The sequence below is a fragment of the Centruroides sculpturatus genome, unplaced genomic scaffold (assembly GCF_000671375.1).
Source record: "Centruroides sculpturatus isolate CEXI.00-Female unplaced genomic scaffold, Cexi_2.0 scaffold280, whole genome shotgun sequence".
Taxonomy (NCBI): Eukaryota; Metazoa; Arthropoda; class Arachnida; order Scorpiones; family Buthidae; genus Centruroides; species Centruroides sculpturatus.
In genome coordinates, this window is record NW_019384675.1 from 475,125 (window position 1) to 492,577 (window position 17,453).

The 17,453-nt window shown below is 27.4% G+C and overlaps 2 protein-coding genes across 2 annotated transcripts in view; one reads left to right on the plus strand and one right to left on the minus strand.

The window, feature by feature from the left end:
- LOC111626813 (structural maintenance of chromosomes protein 1A-like) lies at positions 1–12,864 on the plus strand. Its single transcript, XM_023370322.1, has 17 exons — positions 1–129; positions 2,914–3,125; positions 3,203–3,371; positions 3,452–3,510; positions 3,588–3,783; positions 3,857–3,925; positions 4,002–4,135; positions 4,223–4,344; positions 4,426–4,511; positions 4,601–4,819; positions 4,913–5,095; positions 5,176–5,288; positions 6,877–7,045; positions 7,130–7,308; positions 7,377–7,446; positions 8,247–8,357; positions 12,118–12,864. The coding sequence occupies exons 2-17, from the start codon at positions 2,932–2,934 to the stop codon at positions 12,175–12,177; spliced, it is 2,133 nt and encodes a 710-aa protein (XP_023226090.1). The 5' UTR covers positions 1–129; positions 2,914–2,931; the 3' UTR covers positions 12,178–12,864.
- Positions 12,270–17,453, minus strand: part of LOC111626814 — a 16,694-nt gene continuing 11,510 nt past the window's right edge. Inside the window, exons 9-11 of the mRNA XM_023370323.1 lie at positions 13,186–13,747; positions 13,072–13,118; positions 12,270–12,987 (exon numbers count right to left, since the gene is read on the minus strand). Of these exons, the coding sequence (XP_023226091.1) occupies positions 12,970–12,987; positions 13,072–13,118; positions 13,186–13,747 (627 nt within the window). The 3' untranslated portion in view covers positions 12,270–12,969. The remainder of the gene's footprint in view (positions 12,988–13,071; positions 13,119–13,185; positions 13,748–17,453) is intronic.

Genomic DNA, 17,453 nt, shown 5'->3' on the forward strand with positions numbered 1-17,453 from the left:
GAAATTTATCAGAATGTCTCATTTCAAATTATTAAAAATATATTTTATTAGGTTGATAAACACGAAGATTCGAGGAGGAGAAAAAAAGCAGAAATTGTTGATCATTTTAAAAGGCTATTTCCTGGAGTGGTAAGTAAATGTAAATTTCTAAGTATTATTGATTAATGTAATATAAAGTGTGATTTAAAAAAAAAATGTAAAAAATGTGCAACTTTGAAGAAGGAAACCATTGGGTTGTGTTTATGCTTATGTTTCTAAAAATTGCCTGACTTTGTAATTTTTCTTCAAACTTGGATAGTCATACAAATACACAAAATGTGAAATTTTATGGACATATTACTGTGATTTTAAAAAAGCTGTTTTATGAATGGTTTGAATGATTCTTTAATGGATCTATATCGATTAATTGACGACTTTATTATTATTATTATTATTATTATTTGACTTTGACTACAAACCGAAATGCTTAAAAAATTAAATAATCTGAGAAGGCTAACTTGCTGAGAAATATCCAATGATTTGGAGATTTTTATTTGGCTTAGTTCAAGTAATGATGAAAGGGAAACCCAGTTTGATTAATTTTTCAGCTGTCCAAGTGGCTACATCAGATCCTTTGAGAACATTAATGGTATCAATTAATTTTCCATTTTTGACTGTTTTCTTCTTTGGACACTAAAAGGGCCTTTCTATTCATATCCATTCTGAGTTTGGCCAGGCCCATGTTGGGAGTGGCCAAATAGCAGGGGATGGGGTCCATCATATTCAGGTTGAGTCATGTAAAAAATCTCTGGAGAGTTAATTTTATAGATTTTGTTATAAATACCTGGAATAAACTGCCTCTGCTTCCATCAGACAACTTTTTTATAGTTGCTTTTGAAAGTGGCAGAATGGTAGGAATTGTATTGGAATATAGACATGTGGCTAGCAGAGAGAACTATTTTGAAAATAATTAACTTAAATTTGTATTATATTTAATAAAACTTTTTTAATATGTGTATTCACCATTAGTTTTTGATTACATTTAATATTTATATATTTACTACATGTTCATTTTATAAAATATTCAAAAAATTAAAAAGAAATACAAATATTGACAGAATGCATTAGTTTGTTGTTAATACAGTAGAACTCCGGTTAATGAACGTAATCCGTTCCACGAGTCCGTTCGTTAACTGAATTGTTCAATGACCGAAGCAATTTTTCCCATAGAAAATAATGCAAATACAATTAATCCGTTCTAGCCATCAGTATTTTTGTAATTTTATTTGTAAAATGGGTTATCTTTAATGAAAATATAGGAAAACGTGCTCATAAACAGTCGATCTAGGTTAAATTTTCGGAAAAGGGGAAAGATTTGACGGGTATTAAAACATCACACACGATCGTTAAAGTTTTAAAATGACAGATAGCAGAAACAATAGGCTAAATTATGAGCAAAAGGCTTATAGGTTTATCAACAATCTCTGATCAGAGTCGACGAACAGGTGTCAAATAAACGCCTCGGAACAAACCTCGTGACCTGATCTGGTTTCGGTTTTCACCTGGAGACAAAGAAGAAAACAATCGGGAAGGGAGGAATGGGACACAGGACTAATCGTAAGGTGATATTCAAGGGAAAAATACATAAAAAACCCCGAATCTCAAGGTCAAAATGCAGTTTTCCTAAAAATTCTATGGCGATTAATCTGTGTCGTCTTCATCTGGATTAAGCCTGAAGTCGTGCCCGCTAAAATTTGTGTTGTGTCTCGGACCGCTCAAGTCGTTGCAGCTCTGTCACCTATCATCGCTTCTGTGACCAAGCGAACCCATCTCGTCCGCTCTGGGGCTACGACTGATCAACTTGCACTATCGTAGGACCAGTGATATGTCACTACTCAGTGCCGAGAGAAAATACTGTAGATAAGCCATTTCCAACTACCTCAAATATGTAAGCATCTTCCCGTTCTAATAAATGATTTTTACTGTAAAATACTTGTCATCTTTGTCTCCTCTGCCATCACCAACGTACGAATGGGCCCTAGACCATCACCGACACACGATTAACTGATTTTCCCTAAAAGTCGGCAAGCTTACAAATTTGACACAAAAAGCCGTTAAGTTCGTTATCCGAGACAAAATTTTTGCAAAATAGTTCGTTAACTGATTTGGTCGTTAACCAGGACGATCGTTAACCGGGGTTCCACTGTATTAATAAAGAACTCTCAACTAGATACAAGTATGAAATTATTTGTATATAATGATTATTTCAAAGTAAGAATAAATGTTCAAAATACTTTAAATTGCTCAATTGGTATCCTCTACTTTATGAAAGTTTGTGTAATTAGTGAATCTGCACCAGAATACTTCTGGTGCAGATTCACTGGTTACACTGTACTTACATTTCTACTTTATATAGGCTGTGTATTTATCATATTATTCCTATTATTTCTGTTTTTACCATGTGTTAGAATTATTTTAGGTTTTGTTGGTTATTTGGTATGATTTATAAGTTAATTTTATCTCTGGAAAAACTCAAATTTTCTCATATAAGTTAATCATAAATTGCTTCTTCACTTTATGCTGTTTTGACTTATGAAAGGTTTCATGGGAATACTCTATTTTCAGCGGGAAAACCTATAGTAAGTTTGAGTCCATCTCAATATACAAATTGAAGATTTGTAATGTCAATACAAATATTAATGATATAAATTATTGATGGAATTTATAAATTTATCTTGAAAATAATTTATATTGATAGGATAGATGTAATGTCTAAACTTTGTAAAGTAACAACTATATATTATTCTTACAGATTATTTGTTTAAATATATTAATTATCAATTCATGAATTCATTTTGTCTTGTCTCTTTAATTTTTGACATTTTACAAAATTATCTGTAAGATATTTATTCTTTGTTACTGTATATTTTCCAGTATGATCGACTTGTAAATATGTGTCAACCCATTCATAAACGCTACAACGTTGCCATCACTAAAGTACTCGGGAGGAATATGGAAGCAATTGTCGTGGATACTGAACGTACGGGAAGGTCTTGTATCCAATATTTGAAAGAGCAAATGTTAGAAGCAGAAACATTTCTTCCATTGGATTATATTGATGCCAAACCACTTAAAGAAAGACTCAGGTAAATGCAAGTAGTGATAAACGTGAGAAACAATTCTTATTTTATTTCTGAAAATATACATGCTCAAATATTTTCAGAAATATTCAACAACCAAAAAATGTGAAGTTATTGTACGACGTTCTTCAGTATGATCCACCTGCGATAAAGAGGGCCATTCTTTATGCAACTAACAATGCATTAGTTTGTGAAACTGCAGAAGATGCGTGTAAAGTAGCTTACGAATTAGGCGATGGAAAACGTTATGATGTAAAAGAAATTTATAATTAATTTACAATTTCATTTTTCTATTTCAAATGTCTTTATTTTGTTTAATTATTTTCACATAGGCAGTTGCGCTCGATGGTACTTATTATCAAAAGAATGGATTTATATCTGGTGGTAGCACGTAAGATAAATTGGCATTTATATATTTCTTGCTTTAAAAATTTTATTTTACTTGAAAATAACTTTTAAATGTTTCAGGGATTTAGCAAAAAGAGCAAGGAGATGGGACGAAAAAGCTCTTCATAATCTGAAATACAGAAAAGAGAAACTGACAGAAGAACTAAAGGAAATGATGAAGAAAACTAGAAAAGAATCTGATTTAACCACAATACAATCTCAGATCAGGGGATTGGAAACTCGCTTAAAATATTCTATTACCGATAAAGAAAATACAGTAATTTAATTAATTTTCATATGTGTTTGTTTGAATTAATTAGATACAACAAAGTATTTAAAATTTTGTTCAGGAAAGAAGAGTAATTGCTAATTTAGAAAGAGACATAGCAGCTTTGGAAAAAGAAATCGAAACATTTGATGTAAATATGAACTATATTTTGTATTTAATTTAATTTTATAATAAATATGTTATTCACATTTAAAAATTATAAATAGCCTCGTATTCAAGAAATTCAAGAGAGGATGAAAGAACGAGAAGTAAAAATTCAGGAAGTAAAAGAATCCATGAATACTGTAGAAGACAGAGTTTTTGCTGATTTTTGTACTTCCATCGGAGTTGAAAATATCAGGTGATTGGATTATTTCAGAAAAAATAATAAATCTTGGTATTATCATCATTAAACATTTTATTATAATGTATATTTTGTTCTTCCTAGACAATATGAAGAGAGGGAATTAAGAGCCACACAAGAAAGGGACAAAAGGAGATTAGAGTTTGATAATCAAAAAAATAGAATTATTAATCGTTTAGAATATGAACGTTCCAAAGATACTTTAGGTATTTCAAGTTAAGATTATCTTTATTTTGTAAATTTTGCTAATAGACTTTTATTCATAAAATTGAAATTTTTTAATGTAGAGAATATGCGCAAGTGGACAAAAACAGTGGAAGAAGATGAAGAAGAACTTGTTAAATTGAAAAAAGCTGAAACAACTCAGATGCAAGTACGGATAATTGTTTTGTTACAAATTTTTAAAATTTGTAGTTTGTTTTTACAAAATTTTTGACATAATTCATCATTGATCATTTTTAGTTGATAGACGAAGAAATGCAGAATCTAGAAAGGTTAAAAAATTCAAAAATCAGTAAAAAGACAGATGTAGATGCGATGGAAGATGAAATAACAGAAGTAAGAAAGCGTTTAGCAACCGTTCAGAAAGAAATATCTGCTGCCCAAAAATTAGTCACTGGTTTAGAAACGAGATTGGAACAAAAGAGGGCAGACAGGCACAGTTTACTACAAGCTTGTAAAGTAAATATTTAATTCTATATTCTTTATTATTTAATTAATTTTTAAAAACCTATTGTAAAAATAATACAAACTGATGATTTTTATTTTTACTAGCTCGAAGACATTGTTATTCCTATGCAACAGGGTACAATGGAAGATATTGATCACGAAACTCCGATGCAGACTGACGATACTGAATCAACCGATATTTCTGGAAGTCAAAGCACTCAAAAAATATATGAACGAGAAGCTAAAATTAGAATTGATTATAATGGTCTTTCAGAAGAATATAAGGATGTAAGTATTTGTACAAGTATTGATGCATAATAATAAAATTAATAATTAAATTCCAATGAATTAAAAATATATTTTTTTAGTTGGATTCTCACGATGAGGTCAAACGTGAAGGAGATCGTCTATATAAAGAAATCTCTGACATGCAATCTCATTTACACAGAATTCAAGCTCCTAATATGAAAGCAACAGAAAAGTGAGTAGAAAAAATTAACATTTTATCTTGTCGTCTAATAAAAGTTTTGTAACTAAATATTTTTATGATCTAGTAGTCAGATTTTAGTTTTATCAGATAAATTTTGTTGCTTTTATGATAAAAATAATAAACAAATAGTCTCAACCAAAGTTTGAATTTTTACTCATATATATAAAATGATATTACTTAACAGATAAGTGAAGTTTCATTGGTCTCATTTGCTAACACAAAACAATGACTTTTTTAGTTATGCTTCTAATCAATGGTCCAGTGAAAATGGGACTTCCAGTATATTATATAAAAAAGCCAAAATCTCAAAGAAAATATCAATTATTTTGTATTCTAGTTTAATGCTGGATGTTCATAAAACAAAATGGAACACAACTGTCCATTTTAAATGGCTTCAGCCTTATTTTTGAAGATTATTATTATTAGTGTGTGCTCCACATTGTTTTAAATAATAATGTTTTCTGTTTTACTATAGTCTGTGCAGCAAAAGAGTAGACACAAGTCAGCATGAGCTGGAACTCTGTAAGATGAAAGGGATGGAAGGAGACATGTTGCTACCCCATGGGAATCGAGACATGGATCCAATCTCTGTTGTTTTGCATTTCTAAAACATTTTTATTCTGTATTCATTGCAATTTCACTTTTTTTTTTTTACTACTTACTCTTAATTCTAATGTTAATCATGCATCATCTTTCATTCATCATACCCTTCTGCGTCAGACTGACTCAATTCTACTCTTTTGCCGCACAGACTATGTTAATTATTTTTGTTAAAATTTATTGATATATAGATTAAATAAGTGTAAATAATATAAAAGAAATTGTTGAAAGTAATGAAAATATGTGAGATGATGTAGTAGTGCAGAATGTCACAGGCAGGACTCCTTGCATGTGTGATAAATTTTATAATTAAAATGGAGTGAGAGACTTAACTGCAAACTTGCAACTGTTGCATACTAGATCATATTATTCAAATTATATCTATCTAAGTTTAGAATTTTATCTAAAGTCATTTACTGCCATGTTGACTATGTACAGTGATACCCCGAACTTATGCGATAGGTGGGATCGAGCGATAACCGCGTAAGTTGGAGTATAATTTCGCAATTTGTGTAAAACCCAAGTCGGATGTATGTAAGCTAATAAATATTCTCGTTAATCTTATCTCGTCTTTTGATTCGTTCATGGTTAGAAGAAATCACCACATAGAGTCTCTCAAGTCTCCGTAGATATAACAAACACAGAATAATAACACAAAATAAATTGTGGCTATGTGTCGATTCCACGCGACACGTCTGAACGTGTAAGTCGAACAATAGTGTGGGGAGATTGAGTAATCGAGAGTTGCTTGGCGCTCAAACAAAAGACAAATCGATGAGATTTGAAAATCGCGTAACTCCGGGTTCGTGTAAGTCGAGGTATTACTGTATATATATTTACAGAATATTCACTTGGCCTCAACATATTATTTCCACTTTTAGTTTTATAGTATATATTTAGTTTTAAATACATATAATAAATAATTACAAAAAGGAATAATTTAACAATTACTGATAGTTTATTAAATTTTCATCTGTAGATTGGATGGAGTAAAAGAAAGGTTGAAAGAAACTGATACAGAGTTTGAAAATGCTAGAAAAAGAGCCAAAAAAGCTAAACAAGCATTTGAAAAGGTAAAGAGAGACAGATACGATAAATTTATGAGGTGTTTCGATCATGTCAGCAATAGGATAGATGAAATATACAAGGTAAGAACAGATGTTTTTGATGCATGATCTCTTTCTTCTCTGAGAAATAAATGCATTACTAATGTTTTATTAAATTATCATCAGGCTTTAACTAATAATCAGAGTGCTCAGGCATTTCTGGGTCCAGAAAATCCTGAAGAACCTTACTTGGAAGGAATCAACTATAATTGTGTGGCGCCGGGTAAACGATTTCAGCCAATGAGTAACCTGTCGGGTGGAGAGAAAACGGTAGCAGCATTAGCTCTTCTGTTTGCCATACACAGGTACAGAGGATTGATTTAACTTTGTTTCATTCAATAACATAAATTTACAGTGTTTTTCCTTTTTTCAGTTATCAACCTGCTCCATTCTTTGTTTTAGATGAAATAGATGCAGCTCTGGATAATACTAACATCGGAAAAGTAGGTTTAATTTAATATTATTTAGATAAAATATAAAACATGTAAAATACTCTATTTTTAAATTGAGTCTTAATTGCTATCTATATACAGTCAATTCCACTTAATTGGGACAGTTGGGATTAATCCATTTTGGCCTAATTAAACAAACTAATAATAAATTCTAAAATAAAATATGTAATACATAGGTACTTAATTATTATTTTTTTACCTATTTTAATGCTTTATTAAACTAAGCAGGGAACTCAGTTACAGTTCCCTAATAGTCTTCCAACTTGGTCGAGAGACCTTGAAAAATTGTCTGTGGGGGTGGTCTTTGTCCTGTCACTTTTAAGGGATTGTCTGGTCCAATCCGGAGCAGGGTCAATAGCTCGCATTCAGTCCACCTCAGACAGGATCCAAGTGTGATATGTCCTGCTATGCTCATCTCCAGAAAAACCAAACTGCCCAAGCAAAAGACAAAATTGCTTTGTCTCCGTCAACCATTAGACCTACATGACATTAGTGTATGTAGTGTCTACATATTTTTGGAAGATCCTAAAATATATCAAAAATTGCTAAATTCCTTTTCTGTTACTGTCCCAATTAAGCATTTAAATTATGTATTAGTTTATTAGTTTGGTTTCCTTTCTTTGGGATTTGGCCTAAAAAAAGAGGCTGCCCCAATTAAACAGAATCAACTGTATATAATTTAAAGAGTCTATTGCTCGACTGTTTTGTAGTGTATATTTAGGGATATTAAAATGGACTGCAGCAAAATGAAGTTTTGATTATTTGAATTGAATTCATTTATATTTTTTTAGGTTGCTCGTTTCATTCGAGAACAGACAGAGATATCTTTTCAGTGCATAGTTATATCCTTAAAAGAGGAATTTTATGGTCATGCTGATGCTCTAGTTGGTATTGTTCCTGATGTAAGTTTTCAGTACACAATTATGATAACTTTAAATATATTTGGTAATAAAATTTATTGTTAATTTTTAACAATTCTGATTTACCTTCCTATTGCCTGCCTAAGTTAATTATTCTTTCAACATAGCATGTGGAAATGTTTGAAATTTAAAAATATTCATTAAAACAATTGCAATTTGAAAAAATTCATAATTATGTAATTTGCATATTAAAAACATTTAATATCAGAAAACAAAGGGCATTGCATTATCAATTGTTTAATTTTATAGTTTAAGTAATATTATTATGATTGAACTTCAGCTGCATCATTTATGAGCAGTTGAGCTATGATTAGATTTTCGGAACAAATAAAACACAATATAGAGAAAAAAATTTTAAAGCATGCAATAGGATAAATAAATATCAGAATTGATAAGCAAGAACATAAGATTTATTAACATACGTATAAAAATTTGTGTTTTGGAATGTTATATGCTATACTAACACAGTAGAACTTAATGTAAAAATGTGCCATCAATGGTCCAAACCATATAGTTGTTTGGACCATTAATATTGAGGAGTTACTGTATGTTACTGGTGAGAGCCTTACCAATGATGACCTCCAAGAAATGACAGAACTGGAAAATAGTCATTCTGAAAACAAAGAACCCAAAGAACTTGCTACAGATTTCCTTAGTAAAAGTTTGGTAATGATAACCAAAATCGTTCATCAAACTGTAGCAATGATTCAGATTTTAAAAGGAGTGGAAAAGCAAGACAAGGAGTTTTGGATGCGATCTCCTGCTACTTACATTTGCTTAACGAAGGAAAAAAATGACAGATGACACTAGACAACTTCATCGCAAAAAAATCAAGAATTTCGGTAGAGCCAGACCCTTCATCACAAAAAATAAACTTGACATTTCTGTGTGCATATGTTTGTGTTATTTAACATAAACATATATTATTTAACATATGTATTATTTAACATATTTATTATGTAAATTAATATAAAAATAACTTAAAATTAAAGTAAAATCTGTTGATTTTTGGTTGCATATTCCCGTTTCTTTATTTACTGTGTTAAAATAACCTTGTTTAATGCTGTTTCATTTAGCACTTTGTCGTCTTTGAATGTATCACCAGTTAATGGCTGGAGTATGAGATCATATCCTGGAGCTGCATGACCTCAGTTTGTCAATGTGCACAGTTGCCATATGTGTTAGGCATGGTGTGAGTATCATCCAGCATTGTGTGACACATTGGATGCAGGACCAGTGCATGAGTGCACATACCAGCAGATTTTCCCATCAGAACTTATTTGTCACGGCATGAGATATCTGAAGCCACTTGTCATCATCAACAGGGCGCATCTGTGTCCATCCAAACCATTTGCATCAGGCTACATAAGCACAGCAACCAGCAATTGGGGTACCATTAACCACTCAACACAGGGATGCACACCTGACATGGTGTCATTGTCATTGCAACTGGACTGCTGAATGGCATTGGGTATGTTTACAGATAAGTCCCACTTCTGTCTGTGGAGGAATGATGTCCATGGACAAGTGTTGTGGTATCCCAGGAAATGCTGTGGTAATTCTGATGCTTGGCAAAAAGGTTAGCATTTAGCATTTCCTGGCATCATTCCATGAACCAGGCATCATGTTCAATCAGTGGATAGCCCTGTTGCACATTTCTGGTACTCTGACATCAGACCTGTATGTCATATTGTGGGGCTCATGGTGCAGGCTGCAGCCAACACTGTTTCAGCAAGATAATGTCCAACTGCATGTCACGTGGTGAACTCTCATCAACCTGAAAGAATTCATATCATTCCCTGGTTGGAAGTCTTGCCAGAACTCTCCTTATCTGACATCCATGGGCCCTCATCCAATGTGAGGGACACTGGTGACCACCACTACATACCATAGACATGTGCCACAGTGGATGCAGCTTGGTAAGTGGATGCCTCATCGATATTATGCCTTGCCATATAGCAACCATATTTGTTACTGAATAAACAAGTGTCTGTTGCATATCTTTGTTTTTTCTTTTAATCATTTGCATTTCCTGTCACCTGTACCGGTCCTGCAATGTGTATGTGGCTACATGCATTCGTTCTTGGTGTTGCAATTTCACTTTTGAGGTGTGTAAAATGTATTTCAATCAACATTCAAGATTGATTTAATCAATTATGTATTTTGTGCTGTTTTTTAAAAGCAAAATGTTCATTTTAATTTTTCCTTTAATTTATTATTGTGTTATTAGATAAGTGTCTTTAAAATACTAACATGTAGCTCCTCCGAGCCCAAATAAAAGCAACTACATGACATGGCATAGACTATGAGATGCCTTAGTCACAGATATTTCAATCCAGACACATTCAGTTGCATTTGTTGGATAGTTCTGCAAGGCATTGATGTTTGCATAGTGTCCCATAATTGCCCTATGGGAATCAAGTCTGATGACTGAAGTTTTCCTTGAACCACACTTGTGGGGAATATCATTATCTGCTGTTGGTACAAACCATTGCCATCAGGGAACATGGCAAGCATAAAGGAGTGCAAAACATCTGCCATGAGATTAGTGTACATTGCATCTGTCAAAGTTGACTGCAGTCTCATCAGTGGTCCTTGTTCACACCAACAGAATACACTCCAAGCCAGGACAGAGCCACCACCAGCTTGCACAACACCTTGTCAGCAAGATGGATCCATGGTTTCATGTGGTTGTTGCCACACATGAACATGACCATCAGCTTGAAAGAGCTGAAACTAGATTCATCTGACCACACAACACAGCACTAGTCATCCATTGTCCAATTTCAATATTTTCTGGACCAGGTGAAGCACATTGCCTGATGCCTGGGTGTTAGTAGTGGTACCCAAGCGGATTGATGACTACCAAACCCCAACAAATGAAGTGTATGTTGTACAGTGTGTTAACTGATGATTCAACAAACCCCAGTGTGTTGAAGTCTGATGTGATTTGGTGCACAGTTGTCCTTCCTTGTGCGGTTACTAACCTGGTTAGCTGCCAGCAGTCAAGTTCTTCTATTAACACTGGGTGTTCACACTGCAAGTACTGCTGACGTCTGTCCAGGATATTAGTATTCCCAGTAAACTCTTGAAACTGTTGCACAAGAAAATCCAAGGGCATTGGCCACCTTGCCAATAATGTAACCCATTATTCTTGCTTCAACAATCTGTCCACAATAAAATGGTGATAAATTCTTTACATGCCCATTGCTACTCTAATCAAGTACTCACACAACTGATAAGTATTGTACCTATGACATCACATGCAAAATATTCTGGGTAGAAGGTAACATTGCTTGTGCCACTTGTGTCTAAGTTTTTGGCACATCAGTTTGAATGAAATGAAAATATGGTTTAATTATTCTTTTAATATTCTTAATATAAACATTAAGAAAGAAAAGTGATTGATGATATTTCTGAACTACAAAAATCAGTCTGCTGACTAACTCGTTGCTTTTTTAGACAAGATTTTAATGTAATCATATTTGTTGTTTGTATTGGAAGAAGTAACCATTATTTCAGAAATATCATCATCATCAGTCTCATTATTTTTTCACAGGTAAGAAAAATGAAATATTCCAAAAATAAAAATTAAAAAATTTTATGATGATTATGTGATATATATTTACTTGTTTGCAAAGCTTATTTAAAGTAAATTATGAAAAACTATTAGGAAAAAAATGTCTTGTTATTTAGTTTTGATATGTTTTGCCATTTTATTAATGTTTATTTTTTATTTTAGCCAGGAGAGTGTACAATCAGCAGGGTGATAACTTTGGATCTGACTGAATATCAAGAATGAATGAATTTTTAATATAAAAATAGGTTCAAGAAAAGCCATTATGTTTGGATGTTTTGAGATTAAAATGTTATCGACTAAAATTAAACAGTGGCATGGTTAAATAGTGATACTTTATTGTCACACAAAAAAGAAAAGAAAAAAAACACTGTTCGATATCCATGTTAATTTTTGGTTATTGATATGTAATAATGGAAAGAACAAGTTTGTAAGAGTTGTAATTGGAAATGTTTAAATGTTACAAAAACATATTTTAACATATAAATGCATTATGGGGATTCGACTGCATCCCATCCAAATTGCTGGGGAAAAAATGTAAAGTTGTTAGGAAAATTTTGTTTGCCGAGTGGTTCTCCCTTTCAGCAATCGAAAATAATTACATTATGTAAATAACAATATTTTAAAAAAAATCCACATTTGGACTATTGACATCATAATTTTGCTACATAAATCGGGAATCTAGTTCGTCTGCAGTATTTTCATACAGATGAGTTGTCTTCAAACATCAGTACATGTTAAAAGTGTAGTTCATTTTCCATATCATTGTTCCAGTCAATATTATGTATTCACATTCTTTTAGATTTCCAAAGTTCATCACATTTGTATTTGTCATTGTAGTTTACTTTTTATTCATTGTTTAATTTGTGAATTCTAACAAAAAAGTTCCAATAAATATTTAAATATTCTTTATTAACGGTCTTGTGAATTATTTTAATATTTTGAAACAAAATAAGTTGGAAAATTAACAAAGGCTCAAATATATATAAAGTAGAACATGTGATAAATTACTTCAATTTATATCCATATTTCTTCCTAGAAAGTAAATATTTACTGTAATTCTAATAAATGAAAATAGTATTTATGTAAAATCAACAGTTTTTGTAATAATATACTTACGGATATATTTTCTCGGTTTCTTACATTTGAATAATGTAAAATATTATCTACGTAGTAAAAACAATTATATTATATAAAATAAAAATCTATAATTTTTATTTGTAAAAAACTTACTCTTAACGTAAGAACAGTTTCTTCCTAATTCTGTTTTTGAAGATGTTACCTTCAATAGTTTGACAAGAGAAGAGAATGGCAAAGCAGGACTGTTCGGATTGCTTATTTCCAAAGATTCGAAATTGTTTTTTTGTTGGAAATTCCTTTCTGCTGATGTGCTTGTTTTACTAGAATTGTTTCTTTGTGTCACACGATCAACCGACACGTCTGTTATATTGTTTTTGAATAGCTTCTTGGAGCTACAGTTAAAACAGTTAGGTGTTTGTAAAAAAGATGATTTTTTTGAACAACGTTTGCAATCTGAAATTATTGACTGTTGGCAATATCTTCCAATGTTTCGTGAATTTTGAAATCCATTTCTTTTTATGCATCTTATAATTGATTTTGTTTCTCCAGTTTTACATTGTCCAGTTTTACCATAAACAGTGTTTTGCTCTAAATTAACTGTTGATTTTTTCTTATTTTTCTTTTGAATTCTTTTCGAAAATCTTTTCGATTTTTTAGTTTTTGTGTTCCGTAAAGGATTCTGATTCTTCGTTTCATAAACGTTATTTTTACATTCCTAAAAAAATTAAATAATGAATTTAATACATCTGTACATGCAAGTTTTGATCATGTTTTAAAAAATAGGTCTGTATGAAATTAATAAATTTTTTAAAAATGTATAAAAAGAATTGGAATTGGACTTCACTTTAAGAATAACACACATTCGCTATATTTTTCAGATTCAAAAGGAGATTTCTTTATTTTCAATTTAAATCTAATGGTGTTAATGTAAAATAATATAAATTACTTTTATCATTGAAATATTCATCTACATGAAGTAAAAAAACAAAAAATATATTTTGAAAGAACTATGCGAAGAAATTCCTCACATGAATAATAAAGCGAATAAGTTAGTATCTCAGCAGCAATGATCGAATTTATTGCAAGACTTTTTTTTATATAGAAACATTTTATGTTTGAATTAATTACGTATTACTGAATCTTCGAAGATCCAGTAATACGTATTTAATTCGTACAATTGCACTCGTGCAATTGATTGTCTGTTTATCTTGTTAGCCACAGAAGCTTAGTTTATCGTACTTTTTCATTTGAAAACAAAATTATTCACCGAAATCTGTTAAGTTACAAAATGAATGCCCATCTTTATGAAAACATTGAAATGAAAGCAGCTATATTTGTATCTGACATTTCTCACATCTAGAAACTAAATGTGAAAAAATCTAGCAGAATCTCAAAACCAGATGTCCAGCAATTATAACCTTCAGTAAGGTAAAGCATTTCTTCACTAGTGCAAGAGTTAATTTTCTCTAATTTTTCCATGTTTCCAATTAAATGTTTACAGTCTTTTAAATCAATGGTTCTTAACCTTTTTATACTCGCGGCCCACCAAATATTTCATAATTTTTTGTGACCCCCATTTTTTAATAATTATATTTGTTAAATTATCTATAATAAATTGATTTTTTTATTCTTGCTTTGTTTTTTTATATAATAAATGTAAAACATAACTTTATTAATTCATTATCTATTTAAATAACATTCAAACTTCACAATTAAACAAAAACTCATTAACTTTTAACAAAAAATAAAATAAGAAACATTTAAAAATTCATAGAAAAAGCAAAAAATATTCGAAAATAATTTAATGAGATTTCTGCTGCTGAATATCCTCAACTAATTTGTTAACTCTTGGTTCAATTGTTTGTAATGCTATTCGCATGCAGGCATCTAATCGCAATGGATTGCGTTTTTTTTTTTTTTTTTTTTTTTTTTTTTTTTTTTTTTTTTTTTTTTTTTTTTTTTTTTTTTTTTTTTTTTTTTTTTTTTTTTTTTTTTTTTTTTTTTTTTTTTTTTTTTTTTTTTTTTTTTTTTTTTTTTTTTTTTTTTTTTTTTTTTTTTTTTTTTTTTTTTTTTTTTTTTTTTTTTTTTTTTTTTTTTTTTTTTTTTTTTTTTTTTTTTTTTTTTTTTTTTTTTTTTTTTTTTTTTTTTTTTTTTTTTTTTTTTTTTTTTTTTTTTTTTTTTTTTTTTTTTTTTTTTTTTTTTTTTTTTTTTTTTTTTTTTTTTTTTTTTTTTTTTTTTTTTTTTTTTTTTTTTTTTTTTTTTTTTTTTTTTTTTTTTTTTTTTTTTTTTTTTTTTTTTTTTTTTTTTTTTTTTTTTTTTTTTTTTTTTTTTTTTTTTTTTTTTTTTTTTTTTTTTTTTTTTTTTTTTTTTTTTTTTTTTTTTTTTTTTTTTTTTTTTTTTTTTTTTTTTTTTTTTTTTTTTTTTTTTTTTTTTTTTTTTTTTTTTTTTTTTTTTTTTTTTTTTTTTTTTTTTTTTTTTTTTTTTTTTTTTTTTTTTTTTTTTTTTTTTTTTTTTTTTTTTTTTTTTTTTTTTTTTTTTTTTTTTTTTTTTTTTTTTTTTTTTTTTTTTTTTTTTTTTTTTTTTTTTTTTTTTTTTTTTTTTTTTTTTTTTTTTTTTTTTTTTTTTTTTTTTTTTTTTTTTTTTTTTTTTTTTTTTTTTTTTTTTTTTTTTTTTTTTTTTTTTTTTTTTTTTTTTTTTTTTTTTTTTTTTTTTTTTTTTTTTTTTTTTTTTTTTTTTTTTTTTTTTTTTTTTTTTTTTTTTTTTTTTTTTTTTTTTTTTTTTTTTTTTTTTTTTTTTTTTTTTTTTTTTTTTTTTTTTTTTTTTTTTTTTTTTTTTTTTTTTTTTTTTTTTTTTTTTTTTTTTTTTTTTTTTTTTTTTTTTTTTTTTTTTTTTTTTTTTTTTTTTTTTTTTTTTTTTTTTTTTTTTTTTTTTTTTTTTTTTTTTTTTTTTTTTTTTTTTTTTTTTTTTTTTTTTTTTTTTTTTTTTTTTTTTTTTTTTTTTTTTTTTTTTTTTTTTTTTTTTTTTTTTTTTTTTTTTTTTTTTTTTTTTTTTTTTTTTTTTTTTTTTTTTTTTTTTTTTTTTTTTTTTTTTTTTTTTTTTTTTTTTTTTTTTTTTTTTTTTTTTTTTTTTTTTTTTTTTTTTTTTTTTTTTTTTTTTTTTTTTTTTTTTTTTTTTTTTTTTTTTTTTTTTTTTTTTTTTTTTTTTTTTTTTTTTTTTTTTTTTTTTTTTTTTTTTTTTTTTTTTTTTTTTTTTTTTTTTTTTTTTTTTTTTTTTTTTTTTTTTTTTTTTTTTTTTTTTTTTTTTTTTTTTTTTTTTTTTTTTTTTTTTTTTTTTTTTTTTTTTTTTTTTTTTTTTTTTTTTTTTTTTTTTTTTTTTTTTTTTTTTTTTTTTTTTTTTTTTTTTTTTTTTTTTTTTTTTTTTTTTTTTTTTTTTTTTTTTTTTTTTTTTTTTTTTTTTTTTTTTTTTTTTTTTTTTTTTTTTTTTTTTTTTTTTTTTTTTTTTTTTTTTTTTTTTTTTTTTTTTTTTTTTTTTTTTTTTTTTTTTTTTTTTTTTTTTTTTTTTTTTTTTTTTTTTTTTTTTTTTTTTTTTTTTTTTTTTTTTTTTTTTTTTTTTTTTTTTTTTTTTTTTTTTTTTTTTTTTTTTTTTTTTTTTTTTTTTTTTTTTTTTTTTTTTTTTTTTTTTTTTTTTTTTTTTTTTTTTTTTTTTTTTTTTTTTTTTTTTTTTTTTTTTTTTTTTTTTTTTTTTTTTTTTTTTTTTTTTTTTTTTTTTTTTTTTTTTTTTTTTTTTTTTTTTTTTTTTTTTTTTTTTTTTTTTTTTTTTTTTTTTTTTTTTTTTTTTTTTTTTTTTTTTTTTTTTTTTTTTTTTTTTTTTTTTTTTTTTTTTTTTTTTTTTTTTTTTTTTTTTTTTTTTTTTTTTTTTTTTTTTTTTTTTTTTTTTTTTTTTTTTTTTTTTTTTTTTTTTTTTTTTTTTTTTTTTTTTTTTTTTTTTTTTTTTTTTTTTTTTTTTTTTTTTTTTTTTTTTTTTTTTTTTTTTTTTTTTTTTTTTTTTTTTTTTTTTTTTTTTTTTTTTTTTTTTTTTTTTTTTTTTTTTTTTTTTTTTTTTTTTTTTTTTTTTTTTTTTTTTTTTTTTTTTNGTAACTTTTCTTTACAAATTACGAACTGATTACGGGAATAAAGCTACTTGAGGGTACCATTTTTGCTTGCTAATTTATAAAAGTCGAAGTCTTCTATTCCAACAACAACCACCAACATTTCGGTCATCTGTACGGCCACGGTCGACATCAGGGACTTGTATTCGTACGGTATCACCAATTTGAGCAGAAAGAAATTTTCTTTTTGAGGTTCGTAACATTTTCGTTGCTCGCAGTAGAAGATTCTCTTTCGCGGCCGCTCTTTTTATAGAAATAACTTCGTGTTGTTCAG

What these genes read in the sequence shown, in the direction of transcription:
- LOC111626813 (XM_023370322.1), top strand. Translation starts at nt 2,932, where the DNA reads ATGTGTCAACCCATTCATAAACGCTACAACGTTGCCATCACTAAAGTA. An exon ending in TTTATATCTGGTGGTAGCAC is followed by an intron (nt 3,511 to 3,587) that starts GTAAGATAAATT and finishes TAAATGTTTCAG; the next exon opens with GGATTTAGCAAAAAGAGCAA. An exon ending in AATATGAAAGCAACAGAAAA is followed by an intron (nt 5,289 to 6,876) that starts GTGAGTAGAAAA and finishes TTTCATCTGTAG; the next exon opens with ATTGGATGGAGTAAAAGAAA.